The sequence below is a fragment of the Erpetoichthys calabaricus genome, chromosome 14, assembly GCF_900747795.2.
Source record: "Erpetoichthys calabaricus chromosome 14, fErpCal1.3, whole genome shotgun sequence".
In the NCBI taxonomy this organism is placed as follows: Eukaryota; Metazoa; Chordata; class Cladistia; order Polypteriformes; family Polypteridae; genus Erpetoichthys; species Erpetoichthys calabaricus.
The window spans coordinates 11,855,247-11,880,874 of record NC_041407.2 but is presented as its reverse complement, the minus strand read 5'-3'; the positions used below and the strand labels follow the sequence as shown (position 1 = coordinate 11,880,874).

The following is a 25,628-nucleotide window of genomic DNA, read 5'->3' as shown; positions in this document are numbered from 1 at the left end:
TAGATAGCATCCATGTCTTACAACCATACAGCAAAACAGGAAGCACCAGGACTCTAAAGACTTGGACCTTTGTCCTTCTGCAAAGATATCAGAAGTGCCACACACCCCTTTCCAGCAACCTCATGACCCCCCATGCTCTCCCAATCCGTCTACTGACTTTGTAGGAAGAGTCACCAGAGACATGAATGTCGTTGTTGAGGTAAGTAAACCTCTCAATGAGGTTGTTGCCTACCATTCTTTTATTATTAAGTTGTAAACTGTCTGACCATTTTAAACTAAAAGCACTGTGAATTACGTAGATAACAAAAAATTGTAAATGATTGGTAAGTTATTGGTCACAAGAATACAGAACATAAGATTATTGATCGAAATGAGGAAAGAATGAAAATTAGTTAGGTAGGTTGCCATCACTGGTCATATAAATTCATTTGAAACTTATTTAGGTCCTTTAAAGTTCACCATAGTTCTTTCAATCCAAATTTTAAAAAAAACTTGTAATAGAAGCAGGGTTATAATTTCAAAAAATTACATCTTCATCATCAAGGACAGGTTTAAAATTTCAAAATGGTAAATGTAGACAAAAATGAACAGGGTAGAAACCGTACAAAACTTGAAACAAGGATTTTTTAAATCTACCTATATAATACAATGCTACTTTGTCTCTGTGTGTGTGTCCTGTGTCACGAAACAATCTGATTGGTCAGTTTGTCTTTGATGATGCGATTGACAGAAGAAGTGACGGGCCAGAGAAACTGAGACACATGAGCAGGAGTAAAGGCAAAGGAGGCACACTTAGAGTCGCCTGCAAAGATGGAAGTATTTTCAAGAATACAGATGATGTTTTTTGGAAGGGGGAATATGTCGAAAAGTGGACAGGATTCAAGAAACATGCCTCAAAATGACAGAGTCCAAGAAGCAGACTTTACAGGAAAGTGCTTGAGATGGGTAGTGCCGGGGAAGAGAGGTTCAGGATACAAAAAAAAACAGGAACCCTGAATGTAAAGTCAGTCAGTCATTTTCCAACCCACTATATCCTAATATAGGGTCACGGGGGTAAACCGGAGCCAATCCCAGCCAGCATTGGGAGCAAGGCAGGAACAAATCCCCGGGCAGGGCGCCAGCCCACCGCAGGACATACACACAGTCGCACAATTTTAGGGACAATTTTAGGATCACCAATGCACCTAATCTGCATGTCTTTGGACTGTGGGAGGAAATCCACGCAGACACGGGGAGAACACGCAAACTCCATGCAGGGAGGACCTGGGAAGCAAACCCAGGTCTCCATACTGCGAGGCAGCAGCGCTACCAGTGCACCACTGTGCCACCCTCACCCTGAATGTACTGAATGTAAATATAGAGCAAGAAATCGCAAATATTTTTACATTTATTCTCTTACCTGTCCTCAACAGGTGATGGGGCTAGTATTATATATAATTAAACATATACAGTAACAATACACAGTGTAATTTATGCATACTCTGTGCACGGTACTTCATAGATGTATCTACTTACATACATTTACAGTATATTGCAATGACAAACATTAAGCAGGATTGAAAATTCTGACGCATCAAATGCATAACTTGCAATATTTATTAAAGAAGATTCAAAGGGGTGTAGCGTGCGGCCGGGGTGCCTCAACGCTGGGAGAACTGGTTGAGCAAGTGTGGCCAGAGCGTTACCTCCCTCGGGACATTAGATGGCAACCCCCGTGGTGCCTCGGACTCCCGCAGGGCTTCATGGGAGTTGAAGTTTTGGAGCAGCCCTGTTGGGATCCCACCAGGGGGTGCTGCAGCAGGAGCTGCTGAGCCCTTATGGGCAGTTCTTCCGCCACACCCGGAAATGAGTAATCAAGCACCTGGAGCACTTCTGGGTGGGCTATAAAAGGAGCCAGCAGCCACTATTTGGGAAGTCAGAGTCGGGACGAGGAGGATGAAGCTTGACCAGAGGAGTGGAAAGGAGAAGAGAACGAGAAACAGAAAAGAGAAGAAAGTATTGTGTATGTGCTGTGCTTTGGACAAAAGAAAAAATAAAACGTGTGTGCCTTGTACTTGTGTCCCATGCTTGTCTGTGTCGGGTTCAGGTGGTAGTGCCAGCCTGGTGGGCCACAGGGGATTGTGAAAAGACTCGAAAAGGAGGCAAAAATGAAAAGTAATCAAATCCAAGAAAACAGAATCCAGAAACAGTAGCAGGGGTTAAAAACCTAGGAAATCAAAACCATTAATCAAACCAATGGAATCCAAAAAGAGTAATGACATTGCTATAATAATACATTAAAAATAATATTCCTTTATTTATACAGCAATCCTGCTGGGGTCAATATCCAACCTACATAATTAGGAGGCCACCTCTACATCCCAGAGGCAGGGCACATAACAAAAAAAAAAAAACACTAAGTATAAAAATAACAAAATTAATGAGTGCCATGACAGTAAAAACCATAATAGTACATAAATACAAAGAAAAAACACATCCAAAAACAGATGGAAATTTATTAAAACAGCAAAAATTCTTAAATAAACAAGACCACTCTGACTGAACCACAACAGCCCAGAAATAGACTGCTGCCCTGTCAAGATTTAATTCCTGCTTTTCACCCAGAGCTGCCAGGATTGGAGCTGACCCCTGCGACTCCAAACTGGACTAAACAAGTTTAAAACCGATGGATATTTTTTGTTTTTCCAGGTAGACACCAGGAGATTGCAGATTCCATACAGACTGTGACTTTCCCTGTCTGTCATTGCACCAGAGAATGGAGGTGTTGCATTTTATTTGGACATACAAGTAAGAATATCACTGTAGTCTTTATACACAACAATAGTAATGCGACTACAACAAGCGCTGACATTTGAACCCAAGACTTGAGAATGTTTGACACAGGAGCACTGAAAAGCCTAAATGGCAGCCTGAAATAGCATTTCAAAAATATCTTGCTTAGCTTATGCACACTATCAGTATACAGATGTTTACTTATGTTGCATCACTTCATACTTGAAAGTAAATGCCAAACAAGACCAGAATTTAGAAATTGATGTTTATTGTATCAAACAAAACTCAGAGTAATACAATGTACGTAAAAATACTCAGTATTGCCACATTTCCAACCAAGCCTTAGATAGCATTTTTTTGGCTGCAGGAACTGGAGGGTTAGGCTCCCGCATTATTTCCTGTACCTCTAAGGGTCATCCCTGATAGGGCGACGTGGTGCTACTCCGCTAAGTCATGGACCATGTGCTGTTCCTTTAGTAGACAGGCAGGAGATAAAAGCCTTCTGTTGGTAATCCATGACCTTAACCATGAAATCAGCAGGCTGTGTGCTGCATCCCCACCTAGAGATCCTGTGCCGCCTCTTCTCAATCAAGAGCTCATGTGCTCTCTTGCCTGACTTCCATGATCTCTCGTCATCGTTCAGGAGAAAGGTTAGAAACACCCCTAACTTACTATCCTGTCCTTTTAGCGTTTCTTTCTCTTTCTGGTATCCATGGAAATCTACTACAGTACCTTCTTAACAGTCCTTGGCTTCCCAGACAGCCATGCAGCGGTGCCAGAATGGGTCACTCATTCTTTTAGGACTTTAATTTGTCCTTTGTCTTCCTGGTAGCAGTTATACTGTAAAACACCGATTAATCTACATTTAACACGTAAGAGACAGTTACGCGAGAACATGTTTTGAATATACCTGCACACTTAATTTAGAGATGTCTAGGTTTTTTAAGCTTTTCTACCTACATTATAAGCTTGTTTAAATCTATCTATCTATCTATCTATCTATCTATCTATCTATCTATCTATCTATCTATCTATCTATCTATCTATCTATCTATCTATCTATCTCACAGAGATTCAGTATCTTAAGGCCTATTGACAGCTGCCTAATTATATATCCATCTAACATATACTGTAGAGCATATTTAATAGCCTAGCATATTTTCATTTGTTGCTCATAGCTCGTCATTCACGGTCAGAGTTGAATCAGTTCTCTTCTTTGTCATCTTTCCCCATCTGAACTCTTCTAGATGCTCAATATCAACTCAAATTGTGCTTTATAATGTAAAGTAAGGACTGCAAGCAGTTGTTCAAGTAAAAATACAAACATATACTTGAGTAGAGAATATTTCAGTGTCTTGTATGTTCCGAGCCTCAGCTTCCTTTCTTGATCCTTCTCTTTTTTCATTGATTACATGACAGTAATTCCAAGTTGTCTGAAGTGGTGTGTGGTATGTTCTTACATCAGCGCACACATGTGTGTGGACACGGGGACAGCTCTCACACAGGCAGCATTGGCAAGCACAAAAGTAATATGGGAGATGAGTACCTAAATAAACATCACTGGCTGTTACATATTATAAATTGAAATTTCTTCTTTGTTGTTGTTGAGGCTTTTGGCCTTTCCTTGGTGTGTGTTGTTTTATCTCATTTGGCTCAAATACTTTCTGTTTCTAGAAAAGAGAAAAGCATCATTAATGATCAAAATGATTAGAGGAGCTCAAAATGTCAAAGCAGGAGGAACTGACATTTATATTTTAAAGGCCTTGAAACTACGCTTTGAGCAAAGGTGTGTCATTCATTTCACTATGATTTTAAACAATTGATAAATTAAATAGTATTCATGCGCGAGTGATATTTGCTATCAATTTACAGTGATTATCTATCTATCTATCTATCTATCTATCTATCTATCTATCTATCTATCTATCTACAAACAATATACTGTATGCTTATGTATAAATTGGGTATTAAAACCCAAAAAATTGATCATAAAATCAGACCCCAACTTATACGCCCGTTCAAAAATGCGACAAGAAAACTTTTAATTTTTTTTATATATCTTCTTGCCTCCTCCAATCTTGCATCAGTTTCTCAGATGCGTCGAATTTTGTTGAAGCAGCGCAGTTACCAATTTCTTCCGCTACTTCAACAATGTTTAATTTAAAACCAGCTTCATATTTTCTTCTGATCGGACGCTCCATCATAGATAAGGGATGCTCTTACGATAAAGGTGTATGAGGGTGTGAGATACAAAAAAAACAAAACAATTGCAAACGTTGCTTCGAAATAGTTTGGGTATTACCGTGTGGTCACGTAGGCACAATACACAGAGAAAAAAAAAGGCACCAATAGCGGGAGTTTTCCCCATTCAACTTATACGACGACATTATAAAATACCAGAAAATATACAGTAAAATCAAATTCCCAACTTATCTGCGGTGAGAACTTATCCATGAGCAAATATGGTATCTATCTATCTATCTATCTATCTATCTATCTATCTATCTATCTATCTATCTATCTATCTATCTATCTATCTATCTATCTCATATAGTGCCTTTCATATTATTTTGTGTTTTATATTTGTTATTAATTTAGACCCCTTTACAGATATCTATTTCATTAAAGAGGCTTTTTCTGTTGATTAGTGTCAAAAAAGCCAAATGAAATCCTTTGGGATTCAATGTTTTATGATAAGAAAATGTTAAAACTCTCAAGGGGCGGATTACATTTTATAGGCCTTGTACCCTTGTACGTAAATCCTGTTATTCCAATCCTTAGTTTCAGTTGACTGGAACTTGGCTCAGAACAAGGCATGAATCAATGGGGAATGAATTGAGAGCTAATCACACACACACACACACACGCACACACACACACACACACACACATACTCATTTCAGGTCAGTTTAGAGTCTGCAGCTAAACTACAATGGATATCTTGTGAGTGAGTGAGACTGAGCCAGAGTGCCTGGAGAAAACACACAAAATTCATTTTACTATTTTGCAGAAAGTTCAAGAGAATAAATATTTTTTTACAGCTACTAGGTAGAGTTTCAATTTATTTCAAAACCCATAGCCACACAATAAAGAGATTGGGCAGAAGACAACTTTTTTTCCCTTATCCATTAATTATATAAAGTTATCAGTGCATAAAATCCTTACCCCAGTTATGTTCCACACACAAAAGCAGGCAGCCATGCAAATCACAATGACCACTACAGTTAGAATCAAAATCAGAACGATTTTCCACGTCTGCTTGTCTGGAGGACAGTCCGGGGAAGTTTGCTCTGTGTAAAAAGGAAGTAAGTTTTGAAAAAGATGAATTAGATTTTATTTGAGTCCATTTTTTTGTGTCTTTTGTTTAAAGCCAAGTTATCAGCACATTCTTTGGGCATCCTGTGATTGTTGCAGAGTGTGCAGCTGTTATTTATGGGCCCCCAGGAAATGACCAGATTGGGAATGCAAGAAATAATGTCATCCGCTGCGTAGCCATGATTAAAAAGTTTTATTGTTATTAACTCTAGGTTGTAAGTTGATGTGAGGTATTCTAAGAACTTTTTGCATCTGTCAGGTGGGATATTTCTTAGTATTCATGTGCATTGTGTTCCTTCATCTGTCTATTTTCTGAACCCACTGTTTTATTTTTACAGGATTGTATAAACCAAGCTGGGACGAGATACCAGTTCATCAGAGGGCATAGGTATGCACACCCCCAATATAAGTCACTCGTTTATTTTTCCAACCAACTTTAGCTAATTTAAGGGTATGATGCCCCATGTGCACCACATATTTTGCAACAGGTCAACCATGGGGTGTCGAGTAGTCGTACCGAGGATAAACCAGGTGAGCGTGAGAGACACAGACAAGATAGTACAAACAAAATTGACCATACTTTTCTAAAAGCAAGGTGATGTCAAAATATCATTTTTTATCAAAAGTAAAGTGATCGCACTAGTAAGTCCAACAGAAATACCAATTTGTGTGTTAGAACAATTATAAAAAGGAAAACTTTCAAAAATCAAACAAAAATTCAGTGACTCTAGTCCCATTCCCTTCTAGGCCACTCAAAAGGACCACCAAGGACTTTCAGAGTCAAAACACAAAAATACAAGAAACGTCCCTGTCCTTTTCCTGTCACCTTCTCTCAGGCAGCTCCAAGGAACAAAGAACTTCTTCCAAAGAAAACTCAAATAAAACAAATGTCCGTCTCAGCTTATTTACCCCACTGCTCAATGATCTTGCACAGTGTTTCTCAACTACTGCCTCTGGTGGGTCGCAGGTTCCTATTCTTTATAATGGTAGTGGGTCGTGGCAGGTTGATATTGCTGTGCAACACATTTCTGCTTCCATCTCTGACATGTTTAATTCACCTAGGGGGGGTACGCCGTCTCTATGACGATAATATTCGATTCACTAAAGGGGAGTGGGTGAGTTGTGTCATTTAAGAGACATCACTTGGTCTGGCGTGCAGATATTTTAGATGTGGAATGAAGTATTCAGAGAAAAATAACACACTGAAACCTGGTGCATTATGCATTATTATAGGAAGAAATAAGAGAGTGTGGGAGTAGAAAGTCTTTATTCTTCTTCTTCTTCTTCTTTCGGCTGCTCCTGTTAGGGGTTGCCACAGCGGATCATCTTCTTCCATATCTTTCAGTCCTCTGCATCTTATTCTGTTACACCCATCTCCTGCATGTCCTCTCTCACCACATCCATAAACCTTCGCTTAGGCCTTCCTCTTTTCCTCTTCCCTGGCAACTCTATCCGTAGCATACTTCTCCCAATATACTCAGCATCTCTCCTCTGCACATGTCCAAACCAACGCCATCTCGTTTCCCAACCGTCCAACTTGAGCTGACCCTCTAATGTCCTCATTTCTAATCCTATCCATCCTCTCACACCCAATGCAAATCTTAGCATCTTTAACTCTGCCACCTCCAGCTCTGTCTCCTACTTTCTGGTCAGTGCCACCGTCTCCAACCCATATAACATAGCTGGTATCACTACTGTCCTGTAGACCTTCCCTTTCACTTTTGCTGATACCCGTCTGTCACAAATCACTACTGACACTCTTCTCCACCCACTCTACCCTGCCTGCACTCTCTTCTTCACCTCTCTTCCACAATCCCCATTACTCTGTACTGTTGATTCCAAGTATTTAAGCTCATCCACCTTCGCCAACTCTACTCCCTGCACCCTCACCATTCCACTGACCTCCCCCATTTACACACATGAATTCTGTTTTGTTCCTACTGACCTTCATTTCTCTCCTCTCCAGAGCATATCTCCACCTCTCCAGTGTCTCCTCAACCTGCTCCCTACTATCGCTACAGATCACAGTGTCATCAGCAAACATCATAGTCCATGGGGACTCCTGTCTAATCTTGTCTGCCAACCTGTTCATCACCATTGCAAATAAGAAAGGGCTCAGAGCCGATCCCTGATGTAATCCCACCTCTGTCGCTCCTACCGCAGACCTCACCACGGTCACACTTCCCTCATACTTATCCTGTACAAGTCTTACGTACTTCTCTGCCACTCCCGACTTCCTCATACGATACCACAGCTCCTCTCGAGGCACCCTGTCATTTGCTTTCTCCAGGTCCACAAAGACGCAATGCAACTCCTTCTGGCCTTCTCTAAACTTCTCTATCAACATCCTCAGAGCAAACATTGCATCTGTGGTGCTCTTTCTTGGCATGAAACCATACTGCTGCTCACTAATCATCACCTCACTTCTTAACTGAGCTTCCACTACTCTTTCCCATAACTTCATGCTGTGGCTCATCAATTTTAACCCCCTGTAATTACTACAGTCCTGCACATCCCCCTTATTCTTAAATATTGGCACCAGTCCACTTCTTCTCCACTCCTCAGGCATCCTCTCACTTTCCAAGATTCCATTAAATAATCTGGTTAAAAACTCCACTGCCATCTATTATTATTATTATTACTAGGCTCACCCGCCTTTTAAGGCAACCGACTTTTATCCTCAATTTGTGTGCGCTCCATGTGTACATCAGGCATGTAAGTGTAGGGAATGAGAACATCAAAGTGCCCATTCATAACATCTCCCGAAAACCTACATTTTTTTATCCCCTCGAGTGCCTGTCCAAACTTGGAGTGTAGGACTCCATAATAATATACTTGAAACTCATAGGGGAACAACTCTCCCGCTGTCATTAGCTCAGAAATGGTACCATAAGTTTGAGACTTTGACATTTCAGTGAGATACCGAAGCTCATTTTTATAAGATATTCCTGACGGCATCATTGTAAATGGCTGAAACCTTGACCAATTACTTAAAACATGTTGTACGATGTCCACCCGAATCTGTACCGCTAAAGACGGAGTTTCATGCACTAAATAAGCTATAGATGAGAATAAGCAAGCACCATCTCCCCTGATATTTACCACGCGGTGAGGCGTTTGTACTCCATCAACATTAATTATTTCCAGAGACATAATTTTGTCTATTTTTTCCAGCACATCGCGCACAAAAGCAAGGGAATGATGGGAGCACAAGAACTCTGCTCACATCGCGTCGCTTCGTACTGCAAGCCGCAAGTAGTAAGTCTGTGATAAGCTAAATACCGCTATGCTTTGCACTCAAGGGATGGAAGGACAATCCTGACCGCTTTTATATAGTAGGATTATTATTATTATTATTATTATTATTATTATTATTATTATTATTATTATTTATCCACTGCATTCAAAACCCAAGGCACATTCTGGCATATTAAATTCAGCAAACAACACAGCAGGCCCAAGGTTCAGGTTTGAGCATTGCAGCTTTAGAGAGAACAAATCAGGGCAGCCAGAAGGATGACTTTGCTTCAAATAAAATGAAACGAATCTTAGCAATAATGTGGAAATAAGTACCAGTGATGGAAATATGTGACTACAGTAAATAAAAAAGCAAACATAATATCAAGGCCTAAGATTAACTAGCTAATAAATTCAGACTTTTTATCCTTTAATACATCAGGAGGAAGGCTGCGGCTCCAGCTGTTCTTCAAGTACAAAGGATGAGGCATTAGGGCCACGGTTATGTCAACTAAGACCCAGACATTTGTAAATCTACTCAAGGTGAGGGTCACTCACTTTCTGGTTATCCGGGAATACTCCAGAATGACAAAGGAGTAGTAGGATTTTAGGAATTTTTGAAACTTTTATTAAAAATTAAATTCTGAAATTTCACATTGACACAAGTAAGTTTATTTACTAAGTTGCTAATAATTTCTCTTGGTGTTCCAGCTATAGACATAACAAGGTCAGTCAGTCATTTACTAACCCACTCATTCCTGAACAGGGATAACGGCGGGGGGTCTGCTGGAGCCTATCCCAGCTAGCATTGGGCGCCAGACAATTAAACAAGTCAATTTACATGACACCATAATTACATTGCATACAGTAGGAGTGAAAGATATATTGCATAAAACAGTAATGTACTGTATAAAATAATAAAGTAAAGTAGAATTGCACTCCTACTCAGTCTTTATAAAATAAACATAATTTAGATTGGATAGGGAAGTTTAGATATCAAAATATCAGAGGCTGTGTTTAAGCAGAGTGACTGCAGTAAGAGTCAAACTCTCCGTATGTCTAATAGTCTTTGCCTTTAGTGACTGCTAACGTTTCCTTGGTGGCAATAATTGAAAGAGGTGGTTGCCCCGGGTGAGTCCAGTTTCAGGCCTATAATCTTTTCTGCTGTCTGAATAACATACTGCAGTTTATATTTCGATTGAGGAGATGCCCTGCCATACGAGGTTGTTATGGAGAAAGTGAGGATGATTTCAGTAGCCACTTTATAAAACTGAACCAGCACAGATCGGCGCAGGATAAAAAAATTTTCAGTTGGCGGACAACAAACTCCACTGCTGAGCTTGTTGATAAAACCAGTTCAGTTTTAATCTCAGTTCAGACTGTGTGTGATAACAGTGACATTGTTTATAACTTAGGGGTGTAGGAGGTGAGAAGTGTCTCCATAAATCCACAATTACTTCCACAGTTTTCAGGGTAACTCAAGTTGAGATTGCTGAAAAGGCACACCAAACGGCCAGCCAATCACTTTCCTCCAATATGGCATCCCATTCCTATCTGTGATCAGGCCAATCAGGATGGTGTCATCAGCCGACATCAGCAATTTCACAGATGGGGCAGTCATTGGTGTAGATAAGAGAAAAGAGGAGAAGAGAGGAGATAGAACACAACCCTGAGGGGACCCTCTGCTCAGGGTCAGAAGCCCTCACTGATATTTATCAATCTTCACTGTCTGACTTCTGCTACTTGGAAGGTCAGAGATCCAGAGACCTGTGGCTTAGTCTGCATCCATACTGAGAAGTTTGCTAAGGAGAAGCCCTGCAATGATTGGGTTAAATGCAGAACTGAAATCCACAAGTAAGATCCTGACATACAGTAAGTTAGCTGAAGAGTCTAAGTGCTGCCAGATGTAGTGGAGGGCCATGATCACTGTATCCTCAACTGACTGGTTGGAATTTAAGCAAACTGTGGTGGGTCAAGGAGAGAATCTGTGACTGATCTGAGATGCTAAAGAATTAGACATTCAAATGATTTAATTATTGGAGCGGTCAGTGCCACTGGCCCATACTCATTTAGACTGTTAAGTACAGTATTTTGTCTCTTAGGCACAAAAAAGTGTTTTTTTTTTTTACAAACGGACAGGGAGTTTGCATTGAGCCAAAGATTGAGTGAAAGTTTCTATGAATATGGGAGCTGACTGGTCAGAACAATGCGTTAGTGGGGAGGGAGACATTTTGCGTGGACCAGAAGCTTAATGACATTTCTGAAATGCTGTGCAGATCCTCTCAAATTCTGTCTGGCTAGATTGTCACTGTCGGCGGACAGCTTCTTGCAGGTCTCTCCAGAGATGTTCCATTGGGTTTAAGGCCGTACTGTGGCCAGACCACTCAAGGACATTCCTTTAGTTGTCCCTATACCATTACCCGTGTTGTTTGTGCTTAATGCTCTGGGTTGTTGTTGTGTTGAAACGTCATTCTTCTGACCAGTCTTAGGTTCATGTAGTAATTAATGCAGTTGTTAAGTATCATTTGAGCTATTTTATGGTTTTGTATTGTGCAGATTCCGTTTGGAAGGTTTTCTAATCGTTTTGATTTATTTTGAGAAAGTTTTATTTTTAATTTCATTCTTTCTTTACACAACACAACGGGAAGCATCAGATGACTGTGATCATCTCGTCTGCTACATCACAGGATGGGACAGTTCGAGTATTCCAGCACTTTCAACATGTCTCATTCCTCGGTTGGATGTAATTCTCTAAAAATGATTCTAGCTTTGGTTAACTTTTAAACAAGTAAGCCCTAGCGTCAGGGTCCATGTTTGTTTACTGAATTCCTTTCTGCCTTCGACTTTGTTTCTCGTTTTTGCCCTTGTGTTTTGATCCTCTTTCAGTTCTGCCCTAGTTTAGACCTGGTTTGGTTTAAATGGTTTGGGCCATGGAGATATTGCATGTGGGCTGTGGTTGACCCTGGATGAAACCAACGCTCACACTTAATTTACAGCAGCAGTATCACAGGTAGATCACGGCTGATTCTAGACAACCTCCCCAACCCTCTGCTCTGACGATCAGGCTCGATTCACCAAAAAGTATTGACAATCGTGGTCAATTCACAGAGGGGGATCACGCCAATTCCCCCCTGCTCACACGATCACACTATGTCCCCATACCAACCCAAGCCACGTCACGAACACATTGGCAAGTCGTGACACCAAAAAGTTTGGTAAACGCTGCTTTAGACATTCCTAATCTCATGTAGCCATCTTCTAGTTATGTTCTTTTCTGACAACACTCCTTGGATCTGGTGTCTTATAGTCGGACCTCGCTAGATCGAACTCAAAGGGACCCGAAAAAAAATTTGACTTACTGAGTTTTCGAGTTAGGGAAAATGGCATAATAGGCGCAGGTTAATCAAGGACATTATTTTTCCGCCTTAATTATTCTATTACCGTTTATTATATTGTCGTTTTATATGTTGCGGTGGATGGCCGGCTTCATATTCCGGCCGTCACCCCCAGGCCGCCAGGAGGAGCTCTCCCAACAGCATGGACGGGCCCCGAATTCCAGCAGGGCCTCATGGACTATGTAGTTTTTACACACAGCCCTGCTGGACACCTTGGGGACCACTGGGAGTCGCTGTAGGGATGCTTCTAGCAGGTCAATTCCTATTTGACGTTTATCTTCGATATCCCGCAACAATTTTCTTACAAGGAGTTTGCGGTATCGCAACTTGAAATTGTTAATGATGCCCTGATCGAGAGGTTGAAGCTTAGATGTCGTGTTTGGTGGCAAAAACTGGATTGTCACAGTTTTCATGACAGGGATATGGTTATGTGCTGTGCAACCGTCGATGAAAAGAATGATTCTTCTTTTCTTCCGGACCATTGCCACATCCACTTTCTTCAGCCACTTGGAGAAAAGCTCTGATGTCATCCAAGCTTTCTTATTGGCCTCGTAATGCATAGGTAGCGATTTCACATTTTTGAAGCATCTGGGTTTCATTGATTTCCCAATCAACAATGCGGGCAATTTTTCTAACCCACTCATGTTTGCGCCCAAAAGAAGAGTCACGCGCTCCTTACTTTTCTTTCCGCCATGGCAAGGTTCACCTTTGAAAGTCATTGTTTTGTCTGGAGTGCATTTGAAGAATAACAGTTTCGTCTGCATTGAAGTCGTCATTAGGACTGTAATCTTGAACAATTTCTGGCAGTTTCTGTATCCAATGACTGCAATCTTCTTCTGGCACTTGCGCACTTTCGCCACATAGCCTATTAAACACAAGTCCGTGTCTTTTCTTGAATTTGTCCAGCCAACCATTGCTGGCTTTAAATTCTGAATGGCCCAACTCTTTAGCAAATTCTTCTGCTTTTGCTTGCAAAAGCTGCCCGTCAATAGGAACATTCCTATCCCTCGCTTGCACAAACCACTTCAAAACGCATTGTTCAATGACGGGATACTCACATTCCCTCATCCTCTTCTGATGGCCACATGACTTCTCACTGTACAGTTTCAAAATCTTTTCTTTTTCTTTCAGAAAAGTGGAGAGCATACTTGTGGGAATGCCGCATTGCTTTGCAATTTCCACTTTCTGCTTGTCGCCCTTTTTGATGGCTCTGTAACTTTTTCCACGATTGACAGTGTTTTAAGCTTACGCTTACCAGTTGCCATTTTCGGGGCACGTACCGTACGGGAGACTATGGAGAAGCACACAGACACGAACACTATTCAAGGCTCCTCCCGACAAGAGACTGACAAAGGTGAAGGGAAAATGGGTTAAAAACGTCTTTCTTGAGACAATTTGGAAATTCCAGACAGCACCCGGTTGGTTATGACCCATGGAGCACCAAAGGGACGCGGATTATTCCAGCCACTCCTTTTAGTTTTCGGACATTTTTGGTCTCAAAATAGACGTCCTACCCTCAGAGAGTCACTTAATCCCTTGTGAAATGCATTAAGATAAGACTTTGCGTCCCTTTTCTTGGTTTTTCGGACCACGTGTTCTGAAATGTAGCCTCAGAATAATAACCCAAAGGCCATAGAAAATTCGACTAATGGAGGTTGGGAGCCGAAAAGTTTTTGAGTTGAAGAGATCTAAAATACATTGGTCTTATGGGAATTCGACCGGGGACTAACGAGTAATTCGACATAGGGAGGTTTTCGACCTTAGGGAAGGTCGACTTAGCGAGGTCCGACTGTATTACATAAACTAGAGCAGGTTTTCATTAAACATATCTCCATACCACAGCTTTCACTTAATCCTAACTAGTCCCCCATTTCCCAGCACCATGAATCACTGTTGGAATGGTATTGCACAGATGATGAGGGGTGCCTGGTTTCCACCACACATGACTCTTAGAATTGAGGCCAATTCTTGGTTTCATCAGACCAGAGAATCTTGTTTCTTATAGTCTGAGAGTCCGTTAGGTAGATAGATAGATAGATAGATAGATAGATAGATAGATAGATAGATAGATAGATAGATAGATAGATAGATAGATAGATAGATAGATAGATAGATAGATAGATAGATAGATAGATAGATAGATAGATAGATAGATAGATACTTTATTAGTCCCAAGGGGAAATTCATTTTGCAAACTCCAAGTAGGCTTTCAGGTGTCAACTGACCATGCTGCCCAGATTAGTGGAATGTAGCAGTAGTGGCTGTCCTTCTAGAAGTTTCTTCCATCTTCACACAGGTTCTCGGGAGCTCACCCAGAGTGAACATTGGGTTCTTGGTCACCTCACTTATCAAGGCCCTTTTTCCCAAGATTGCTCAGTTTGGCCGTGTGATCAGCTCCAGGAAGAGTTGTGGTTATGGAGGCCATTTTGCTCTTGGGAAACTTCAGTGCTGCAGTAAGTTTTTGTAGCCTGACCCAGACCTTTGTTTCAACACAATCCTGTCTCTAAGCTCTGCAGGCAATTCCTTTGACCTCATGGCTTAGCTTTTGGATCTTCTATAGGCAGCTGTGTGTGTGTGTGTCTGTCCTAACCAGTCCAATCACCCGAATTGACCACGGGTGGACTACAGACAAGGCATAAAACATCTCAACAGTGATCAATAGAGCAGGATGCACTTGAGCCAAATTTCAGGTGTCATAGCAAAGTGTCTGAGTGTCAATGTGATATTTCATTTTTTATTTTTAATAGAGTTGAACAATTTTCTAAAATCCTGTTATTACTTTGTCATTCTGGGGTAATGAGTGTTGCTTGGCGAAGGAAGCAAAAATGAATTTGAATGATTTTAGCAGTGGCACAGTGGCGCAGTGGGTAGCACTGCTGCCTCGCAGTTAGGAGACCCGGGTTCGCTTTCCCGGGTCCTCCCTGCGTGGAGTTTGCATGTTCTCCCCGTGTCTGCGTGGGTTTCCTGCAGGTACTCCGGTTTCCTCCCACAGTCCAAAGACATGCAGGTTAGGTGCATTGGCGATCCTAAATTGTCCCTAGTGTGTGTGCTTGGTGTGTGTGTGTCCTGCGGTGGGTTGGCATCCTGCCCAGGGTTTGTTTCCTGTGTTGGCTGGGATTGGCTCCAGCAGACCCCCGTGACCCTGTAGTTAGGATATAGCGGGTTGGATAATGGATGGATGATTTTAGCACAAGGCTGCAACACAACAAAATGTGAAAAAAAGCAATGGAGATTTTCTGAATCCACTGTTTTCAGATCATTTTAGCAGGCTATAAAATACAAACGGACTTGTTTCTTAGATTGACGACTAACTGAAGTAACTAGAAAAATTAAAAAAATGAATTCTTCAATGGGGATGGGGAAGGAGAGCTCCATTTAACGGTAGATATTGAAATCAAATTGAATGAAAGAGAGAAATGGTTCATGTGGTGCTTTTCATAATTCATTCAATAGCAGGTTTTAGAAAGAAGCCAAGAAGGGAAAGCCCCTATATTCTGCTATACATAAATCTCTGTACAGAACAATAATTATGTGAACAGTGAAGCATGGAAAATGGCCGGATTTTCCCAGCCTTAAATGCCAAAGGGCGCTGCATCCGTGTCAGAAGTCATCATCACTAATTCATGTAGGCTGTCAGATAACTGCACAAACGTGGGAATTGCAGGCAAATAATTCAATTGACCTGGGACCAGCATAGCAATAACAAATAAAGCCAATTTCATAAAGTGAGTGAAAATGATGTAGGAGAAGAAAAGGAGAGCATAGTAACCTGTCCCTGCCCGGGATTGGTTCCTGCCTTGTGCCCTGTGTTGGCTGGGATTGGCTCCAGCAGACCCCCGTGACCCTGTGTTTGGCTTCAGCATGTTGGAAAATGGATGGATGGATGGAAGAAGGAATGAGCTTTTTAACAGACAGTAGAATCAGCGCATTAATGGCAGGTGGAGTGCTGTCCCTCCATTCTGCAGCTGGTGCTGCTGTTTTGTAGAAATTAAGCTCATCCAACCCATTCACCCGGATTCTCCAAAATAAGGTCAAGCTGTGACCTGAAGGTCCCTTCATTTTGTACTTTGAAGGTGGGACACCTCCAAGTAAACTTGTTTGGGTAGGCATTGAGTGGTAATTATTTTTAGTTTTCGCTGGTAGATTTATATTATGTTTATTTTCTTTTGGGAAACACAGTAGTGCCGTGCCCCCGTATTCTTGTTTTTTGACCCTGTGTCCCTTTCTTTGTTAAATGGTCATTTGTGACCTTCGGCCTGTTCCACAGGTGTTATTCCTCCTCATCTTTTTAAGGAAATTTTTGACACTATGGGACCAAATATCCAAATTACTATCAACAGCAGTCTTATCTCTAGTGTTTTACCCAGAACTATGCAGTAGTGCAACCACTCATCAAAAAAGCAAACTTGGACACCTCAGTTCTTGCCAATTTTGGGCCAATTTCCAAACTTCCATTTTTGTCAAAAATCTTGGAGAAAGTTAAATGCTTTCAGTTGAGAGCGTATTTAGACATACATGGCATTCTTGAGGTGTTCCAGTCTGGTTTTAAAGCCCTTCATAGCCCCAAAACCACACTTTTAAAGGTTTTTAATGATATTTTATTAGCTACTGACTCCGTCTTTTGGATCTCATAAATGCTTTCAATACTATAGACCACAATATTCTCATTCATCTTCTGAATAATGATAATAATAATAATAAATCACATTTCTTGAGTGCCTTTCACAAACCCAAGGTCCCTTTACATACAGAGTAAAAAAAAAATTACGTAGATGACAAAAGTTCATAGAAGAGGAAAGTTTTCAGTTGAGATTTAAAAGTGTAGAAAGAGGAGCAATCTCGGAGAGACTGAGGAGGAGAGTTCCAGAGTTGAGGGGCCATAACACTGAAGGACCTGCCTGCCTCCCAGGGTCGAGAGTCTGGTGTGTGGGACAGTAAGGAGATGACTGCTCGAGGACCCTAGAGGGTGACAAGGAGTGTAAGGAGCTAGAAGCTGAGTGAGGTTGGGCAAGGTTATGGAGGGCTTTGAAGGTGAGAAGCAGAATCTTGAATTTAATCCTTGGTGGAACCAGTAACCAGTGAAGCTGGGAGAGAACTGGGGAGATGTGAGCAAAACGCTTTGTGTGGCTGCAGAGTTCTAAATGTACTGTAGCTTCTGTATAGATTTTGCAGGGAAGCTAATGAAGAAGGAATTACAGTCATCAATACGAGACATTATGAAACAAAGAACCAGAGTTTGAGCACCATTAAAGGGCAGAAATGGATGGAGGTGGGCAACATGAGGGAGATGATAGAATGAAATTTTGGAAAGAGACCTAATGTGTAGCTCAAACTTAAGTGAGGAATCAAACCAAACACCAAGATTTCTGACAACAGGAGCAGGTTTGACAAATGGACCATCAACAGAGACAAAGAAACTGGATGCCTTAGAAAGTATGGGATTTTGGACATAAGTCTTATTTTTCTGATGGAAGTTTTTCTGTTAGCTTTGGTGATTTTTGTCTTTTTCAGCGGCTCTTACTTGCGGAGTTCCTTGGGGTTCTATTCTTGGACCACTCCTTTTTTTCCCCCTTTCTGTGCTTCCTTTAGGGTACATTTTTAGAAGTTTTGGCATCTCGTTTCACTGCTATGCAAATGATAGGCAGATGTATTTACCCTTGACGCACAGTAATACAAACTCTTTAAAACTTGTGTTGGACTGCCTTTTGAGGATGTTAAAGCTTGGACAGCCTTAAACGTTTTAAATATCAATGAGAGGACAACTGAGGTCTTGATGTTTGAGCCAACTGGTATCAGTGGGAACTTGAGCTCCCTGAAACCGTATGTAAGATTCACTCTACAAAAAAAACTTGGGTGTAATAATGGATAGTGGACTCAGGGAGGTCTAAAACATCGAGATTCATCAAAATCTCGAAATAGAATTTTTGGACAATTACAATAATTCCCGTATACCTCATATATGAGAAAGTCAGGGAGGTCTAAAATATCAAGATTCATCAAAATCTCGAAATACAATTTCTGGACGATTACAATACTTTTCCTATACCTCATATATACGAGAAAGTCAGGGAGGTCTAAAATATCGAGATTCATCAAAATCTCGAAATGGAATTTTAGGACGATTACAATACTTTCCCTATACCTCATATATGAGAAAGTCAGGGAGGTCTAAAATATCAAGATTTTAAATTAGATTAACAGATAAACACAGTAGTTAAAGCTAGTTTCGTTCAACTGAGGCTTTTATCTAAAGTTAAGCTTTCTTATCCTTTTTAAGCTTTCTTATCCTTTCGAGATTTGGAAGATTTGTGTTGTACATTTCATACCGACTTGACTATTGTAATACACTTTGTGTTGGCATCAGCCAGACATCCGTCTTACATTTACAGTTGGTCCAAAACACTGCCGCTCGTCTTTTAATAGAAACACGAAAGTGAGATCACATTTTTCCTGCACTGGCTTCCCGTTCATTTTAGGATTGATTTTAAGATTTCATTGTTTGCTTGTAAAGTACTAAATGGTCTACCTCCGTCTTACCTCTCCGAACTTTTACAATTATATATTCCATCAAGGTCACTCGGGTCTACTAATCACTTGCTTCTGGTGGTCCCTAAATCAAGACTAAACTGTAGGAGAGATGGTGCCTTTGCAGTTGTAGCCCCCTAGACTCTGGAACGAGTTAGCAGTTCATGTTCAGCTGGCCCATAAATTGCCTCTTTTTAAATCACTTCTCAAGGCAACTTTCTATTCCTTGGCTTTTAATCTCTCTATATATAAAATCCAACGTCTATCTGTCCGCTTTTCATGTGAGAACTACTTAACAGATTTAGATTGGGTTTTTTCTATAATTTGCTTGAACATTACGGTTCATTTTGCGACTTCTCTCATCGTGCTAAGTATCATAGTTCGCTTGCAGGAGCTATTTATTTGCGTGAATCTGAGACAGAGGCTGCGGGGTCGAGGGGAGGGAGGCAGAGTCCTCCTCATTCATGTGCCAGCCTCGGGGTGTGTACCTTACCTCCGCTGAGCTAGCGAACGAGAGAATACTTAACGGATTTAGATCGTTTTTTTCTAGAATTTGCTTGAACATTCTGGTTGATTTTGCAATTTGTGTCATCGCACTAAAAATCATAGTTCACGATCATAGGAGCGATATATTCGCACAGAGGCTGTGGGCTGATGGGAGGGGGAAGCGTGACGTCAAGAGTGGGGAGCTGGGCAGGACCCTCCTCATAATCCTGTTTCACTAATACACGGGCGGAGCCGCGGGTGACAACTATTTCATTATAAATATAACAGATGTGTTTGTCTGTTTTATTGTCTTATTGCTTATTGTGTTTTTCTTGGCTGTACACCACTTTGGTCAGCTACTGTTGTTTTTTAAATATGCTATATATAAAGAAATTTGATATTGATATTAAAATGGATATTTTTTTCTCCAGTAAGGTATGGATTTAGCACTTACCTTTGACCATTACCAGTGTTCCTGTACTTGTGTATTCTTCTTCATTGTGAGTTGACATGTTTAAGTATTTAAAATGGCAGTAGTAGACATCACTGTCGTTAGGCCTCAGTTTTGAGATTGTAATTAAAAAATCACAGCACGTTTTTGTGTAATTTAGACGGCTGTTGTAGTCCTCATGAACGTCTGCTTCCATGTTTCTAATATACAGGAACATCACCCTAAGTGAACCTGTGAATTTCTTGTATAGGTATAATCCATCGATCTTCTCCATTGAAATTCCACAGCGGATTTCAGCTGAAGTCCCATTGACTTGATTGACAAACAATGGACTGTGAGAAGTCTTTAAATCTGCTTTGGGGGGAAAAGGAGAAAAAGAAAGGCATTAACTTTATAAGGTAATATGGGAACTGGAACCTTGGACATGGAGAATCCGACAGTAAAGTGCTTGGAAATTTCAAGGTAAGAAAGAAGCCAATATACTTGATTTTGCTGACAGTAACAATCCTGGATATTGTTGGCCGCCTCTTGCACATGTGAAAGATTTTCAGGGAAAAATAACACAAACATGATTCAGCTACTAGATCAACTTTACTGACTGCAAAAAAAAAACCAGCAGACCGTTCAATTTAGAGTGAGGGTGGGGAAACAACGGAGTGAAAACCGAAACTGAAAACAAAAATCAGGAGTGGTCTCCCCTCGACTTTCTCATTTACTCAGATATGGGGATGGATATTTGAGGAGTAAACCGCAAGACAATGATTATATTTTTATATTATGTACAATAACGAACCATCAACAACAAATCAAATCAAATTAATAATATACTGAACAATTATTATAAAAGTAAAGTTGAATCAATTGGACTCTGCATCTGCATGAATAAAAGGTAAAGTACCACTTCCGGTTAGCGAAAATAACCCAAAAGTTGATCAAAATCTACATTTTGTACATAATACTTGTATGCAAAATTGTGCAAAAAATGAAAGCGTACTCAAGTTATCGTGTTTACATACACACACACAGACAGACACACAGACAGAATTCCAAAAATGGTATTTTTGGACTCAGGGAGGTCTAAAACATCGAGATTCATCAAAATCTCGAAATAGAATTTTTGGACGATTACAATAATTTCCGTATACCTCATATACGAGAAAGTCAGGGAGGTCTAAAATATTGAGATTCATCAAAATCTCGAAATAGAATTTTTGGACGATTACAATATTTTCCCTATACCTCATATATATGAGAAAGTCAGGGAGGTCTAAAATATCGAGATTCATCAAAATCTCAAAATAGAATTTTTGGACGATTACAATACTTTTCCTATACCTCATATACGAGAAAGTCAGGGAGGTCTAAAATATCGAGATTCATCAAAATCTTGAAATGGAATTTTTGGACAATTACAATACTTTCCCTATTCCTCATATATGAGAAAGTCAGGAAGGTCAGAAACATCGAGATTCGTCAAAATCTCGAAATGGAATTTTAGGACGATTACAATACTTTCCCTATACCTCATATACGAGAAAGTCAGGGAGGTCTAAAATATCGAGATTCATCAAAATCTCGAAATGGAATTTTAGGACGATTACAATACTTTCCCTATACCTAATATATGAGAAAGTCAGGGAGGTCTAAAATATCAAGATTCATCGAAATCTTGAAATGGAATTTTAGGACGATTACAATACTTTCCCTATACCTCGTATATGAGAAAGTCAGGGAGGTCTAAAACATCGATTCATCAAAATCTCAAAATGGAATTCTTGGATGATTACAATACTTCCCCTATATTTCGTATACAAGAAAGTAAAAAGCAGAGCCTGTTTCTAACCCCAGTAATTAAAAATTCTAAAGAATCACAATTTACTAAGTTATTTTCTATCTTGAGAAGCGCTGACATTAGGATATTCTGCATGAAGTACCAGGGATGAACTGTAGTCAAAGCGAGAAACCTTTTGCACCAAAGCCTAATCGCTTAATTTAAAGTCACAGGGGAAACCGAAAGTTCAGAGCCCAGAATTTCGACAAAGTAATTTGCACTACAATACATTTGTGCTGAGTTTTCTGTCCAACTCCTGGAAACACATGAACGTCATACTAGTATTTAAGGGGTCACGCTGATGACGTAAGATGCTGTGCCTTCTGAAACCACGTTAATTGGAGCAGCATACTGGTAACAGGAATGATAACATGAAAAGGCTTGTATTTAAAGCGAAATATCATTATGGCATCATGAATTAAATAATCACTATGATCAGGAACTGCAAAGAAATGTGTAGTGTACAACATAAAGAAACCCATATTCCCATGTATGCTTATGCATAGAAAAATGAATTCTTAGAGAAATAAACTCTCAATGTGAACATCTCATAACACTGCAGCTCTGTAATTCCTGAATTGAGTGGACGGCCCGGTCAGATTGACTGGTAATGGTGCCATCCGAATCGTCTCACATTTGCTTACAAATCTCTGTATGCTGTTTATTTAACTTTATATGTACACTTGTGGAAAGTGGATGGACAACTTCATTTAATTGCTATGTGGTTTTTATTATCCTCTTATATTAAATAACTGTTGTGTTATAATTATATTACTTTATAAATTCATTTAAGAGCTTTAGGTCTGTACTCAGTGAACAGAATTCTGACCCAAAGTTCTTTACACATTGTCCTCACTTCCATTTTGCTGCAGTGTGACCCGGTTGGCTGCACAAGTTGACATTGTTTGGGACCCCGAGGTGTTCAGTCCTTACGCAGAAGGACACACGTTTGCTTCAGATGGCTATAAACATTGCTTCATAAGATAATTAGGTTGCTAAAACTTGTAAACCCCAGTAAGTCTCACATAAACAGGAACTATTTTTAAAAACAGCTCTAAATTCTTAAGATCAACATGCACCAAGGGACAAAAATAAAAAAACAGCACTCATTAGATAAGAAGCAGGAAATTAGTGTTTAGCCCTAGAAAAAAAAGAATCTCCTTCTAATCACATCTCAGATTTGATCTTTCTTAAGCAATGATGGTTGCGATGCAATGACCGCCACCTGTTTTTTGTGGTGACTTACCCGTCCAAGCGTTGGTCCATTCTGGTGCCAAAATGAGGAGAAAACATAAAGCAAGAACCGTTCCCATGATTGTCTCACGTCTTGATGATGCTTTCTGATGCACAGAGTCACATTCAATTTAAGATCTTTTTTAAAATTCAGGAAATGGTGCGCTGTGGTTTCCTAATATCTTATAGCTGGGTGTCACTTAGTTAAAAGATGTTCTCATGTGATGCAATGTGGTGGTTATATGTGACACTTGCACAATGAAAACCTACTGGGGTTTCAGAAAGCATTCGACTCCTTCTCTGTCTGCACACTTTATTGGGCTGTACATTTAATTTTAAACTGATAAATTATTGCCCATTAATCTACACTCAGTAACCCATATTGACAAAATGAAGTCATGTTTTCAGAAAAGTTTGTAAATTTATTAAATATCAAAAACAGATATCACTCCTTCACAGAAATATTCACAGACCCTGTGCTGTGGCAATCCAGATTGTGCTCAGGTGCCTCCTATTTGCTTGAATTCTCCTTGAGATGTTTCTAGAACTTGACTGGAGTCCACCTGTGGCACATTGAATTGTCCGGACATCATTTCGAAAGGCACATGTGGACCTGTGTATAGAAGGTCCCACAATTTGCACTGCCTGTCAGGTCAAAAGCCAAGCCTTATAGTCCAAGAACTCTCTGTAGACCTCCACGATTAAACTGTGGTGAGGCGTAGATCAGTGTAAGGGGATAAAACCATAATAATTGTGAAACAGAAGAAGTTTAGACTCACCAGGACTATTCATACTCAGTTAAACTGAGTAACCAGGTGAAAAGGGTCTTGTGTCAGAGAAGTGACCAAGAAGTCAGTTGTCGCTCCAAAGAGAGGCTGAGATGACAGAACCTGTCAGAAGGATGACCATCTCAGCAGCACTCCATTAATCAGGCATTTATGGTAGAGTACTTGGACAGAAGCCACTCCTGAGTAAATGGTTTGTAACAATGTAAAGGAGAGCATGAGGAGAATGATTGTCTGGTCTGAAGAGACAAAGGCAGAACTCCAAGCACTGCATCTAAAGATCTGGCACTGCTCATCACCTGTCTAATTTCATCTCTATGGTGGTGCAGGGACAGAGAGACTGGTCAGAATTGAGGGAAGGATGAAAACATAGAGATCTCTGAAGAAAACCTGCTCCAGAGTGCACAGAACCAACCTTAGATTGGGGTGACGGCTCAAATTTCAGCGTGACAATAACCTGAAGCATACAGCCTTGAGTGGTCCACACTAAGCCCAGATTTAAACCCCATAGAACATCTGTGAGGAACCTTGACAATGACACTTTAAGGCTGTTCCCATCCAGCCTAATTCCGGTTGAGAATAATGGGATGAACTTCCCAAATCCAGGTATGTAAATCTTGAAGAGACTCACCCAAGAAAAGTTGAAGCTGGAATTGCTGCTGAAGGGGCTTCTACAAAGTACTGAATGAAGGGTCCGAATACTTCTAAGATTGAGAGAGTTCAGTTTTTGATTTTGAATAAATTTGTAAACCTTTTCGAAAACATGTTTTCACTTTGTCATTATGGGTTGTTGAGTCTAGACTGATGGGTAAAAATGGCAAATGTATCCATTTAATATTAAGTCTACGACACAATAAAGTGTGCAGAAAGTGAAGGGGTCCGAATACTCCCTGAATCTACTGTATAGTTGGAAATTTGACAGAGCCTCATTTTATTTGTCTGCTGAGCTCCACCTCTACGTTCTCTCTTATTACACCACCGTGCTTTTTTATGTTGGCCTGGCCACATCTTGCTCGCTTTATTTAGTTGTCTATGCCTTGCATGGCAAATTAGGTCTAAATATAAACGTGAACCAGATGTGAGGAAGCAGATCATAACGAAAAGAACAGAAGCCCGAGAGATGGATGACCCTTACAGGCAATACTCAGTGGCCGCTTTATTAGGCACACCAGTATAATGATTGGTAAGGAAATGGACCGGCGGCAAAATTATCCAGAGCGCACAAAATGTAAACATGCAACAGACCAGACAGCAGATGAAAATTACATTTGCAAAATAAGAACAACACTACAAAACAAAAATATAATCCCTGCTATGGTTTAAGCAGGACTCTGTCAATGGCTTGGGTATTTTTACTTTCATTTCTTCATTTGGATGTACGGTATTATTCAGGGGTCCTCAGTCACAGTCCTGTAGGGCCGCAGTGGCTGCAGGTTTTTGTTCCAACCCGCTTACTTAATTAGAAAGCAATTCTTGCCAATAATTTAATTTCATGGCTGGCTAGTGCTTTAACTCTGCCATGTCAGGTCATTCTCATATCCTAGATTTTCTTCCCCTATATGAGGATATCATCCAAATGCTTTGAAGGATAAAATGGA

General features: G+C 40.3%; 1 gene segment (V, D, J or C); it reads right to left on the bottom strand.

Moving 5' to 3' along the window:
• Positions 1 to 2,369: 2,369 nt before the first annotated feature.
• On the bottom strand, positions 2,370 to 23,361 carry LOC114665199 (immunoglobulin kappa variable 3D-20-like). The segment is given in 4 exon segments: positions 2,370 to 4,442; positions 5,938 to 6,062; positions 20,185 to 20,535; positions 23,259 to 23,361. Coding segments are annotated over 4 exon segments (639 nt in total).
• Positions 23,362 to 25,628: the final 2,267 nt, after the last annotated feature.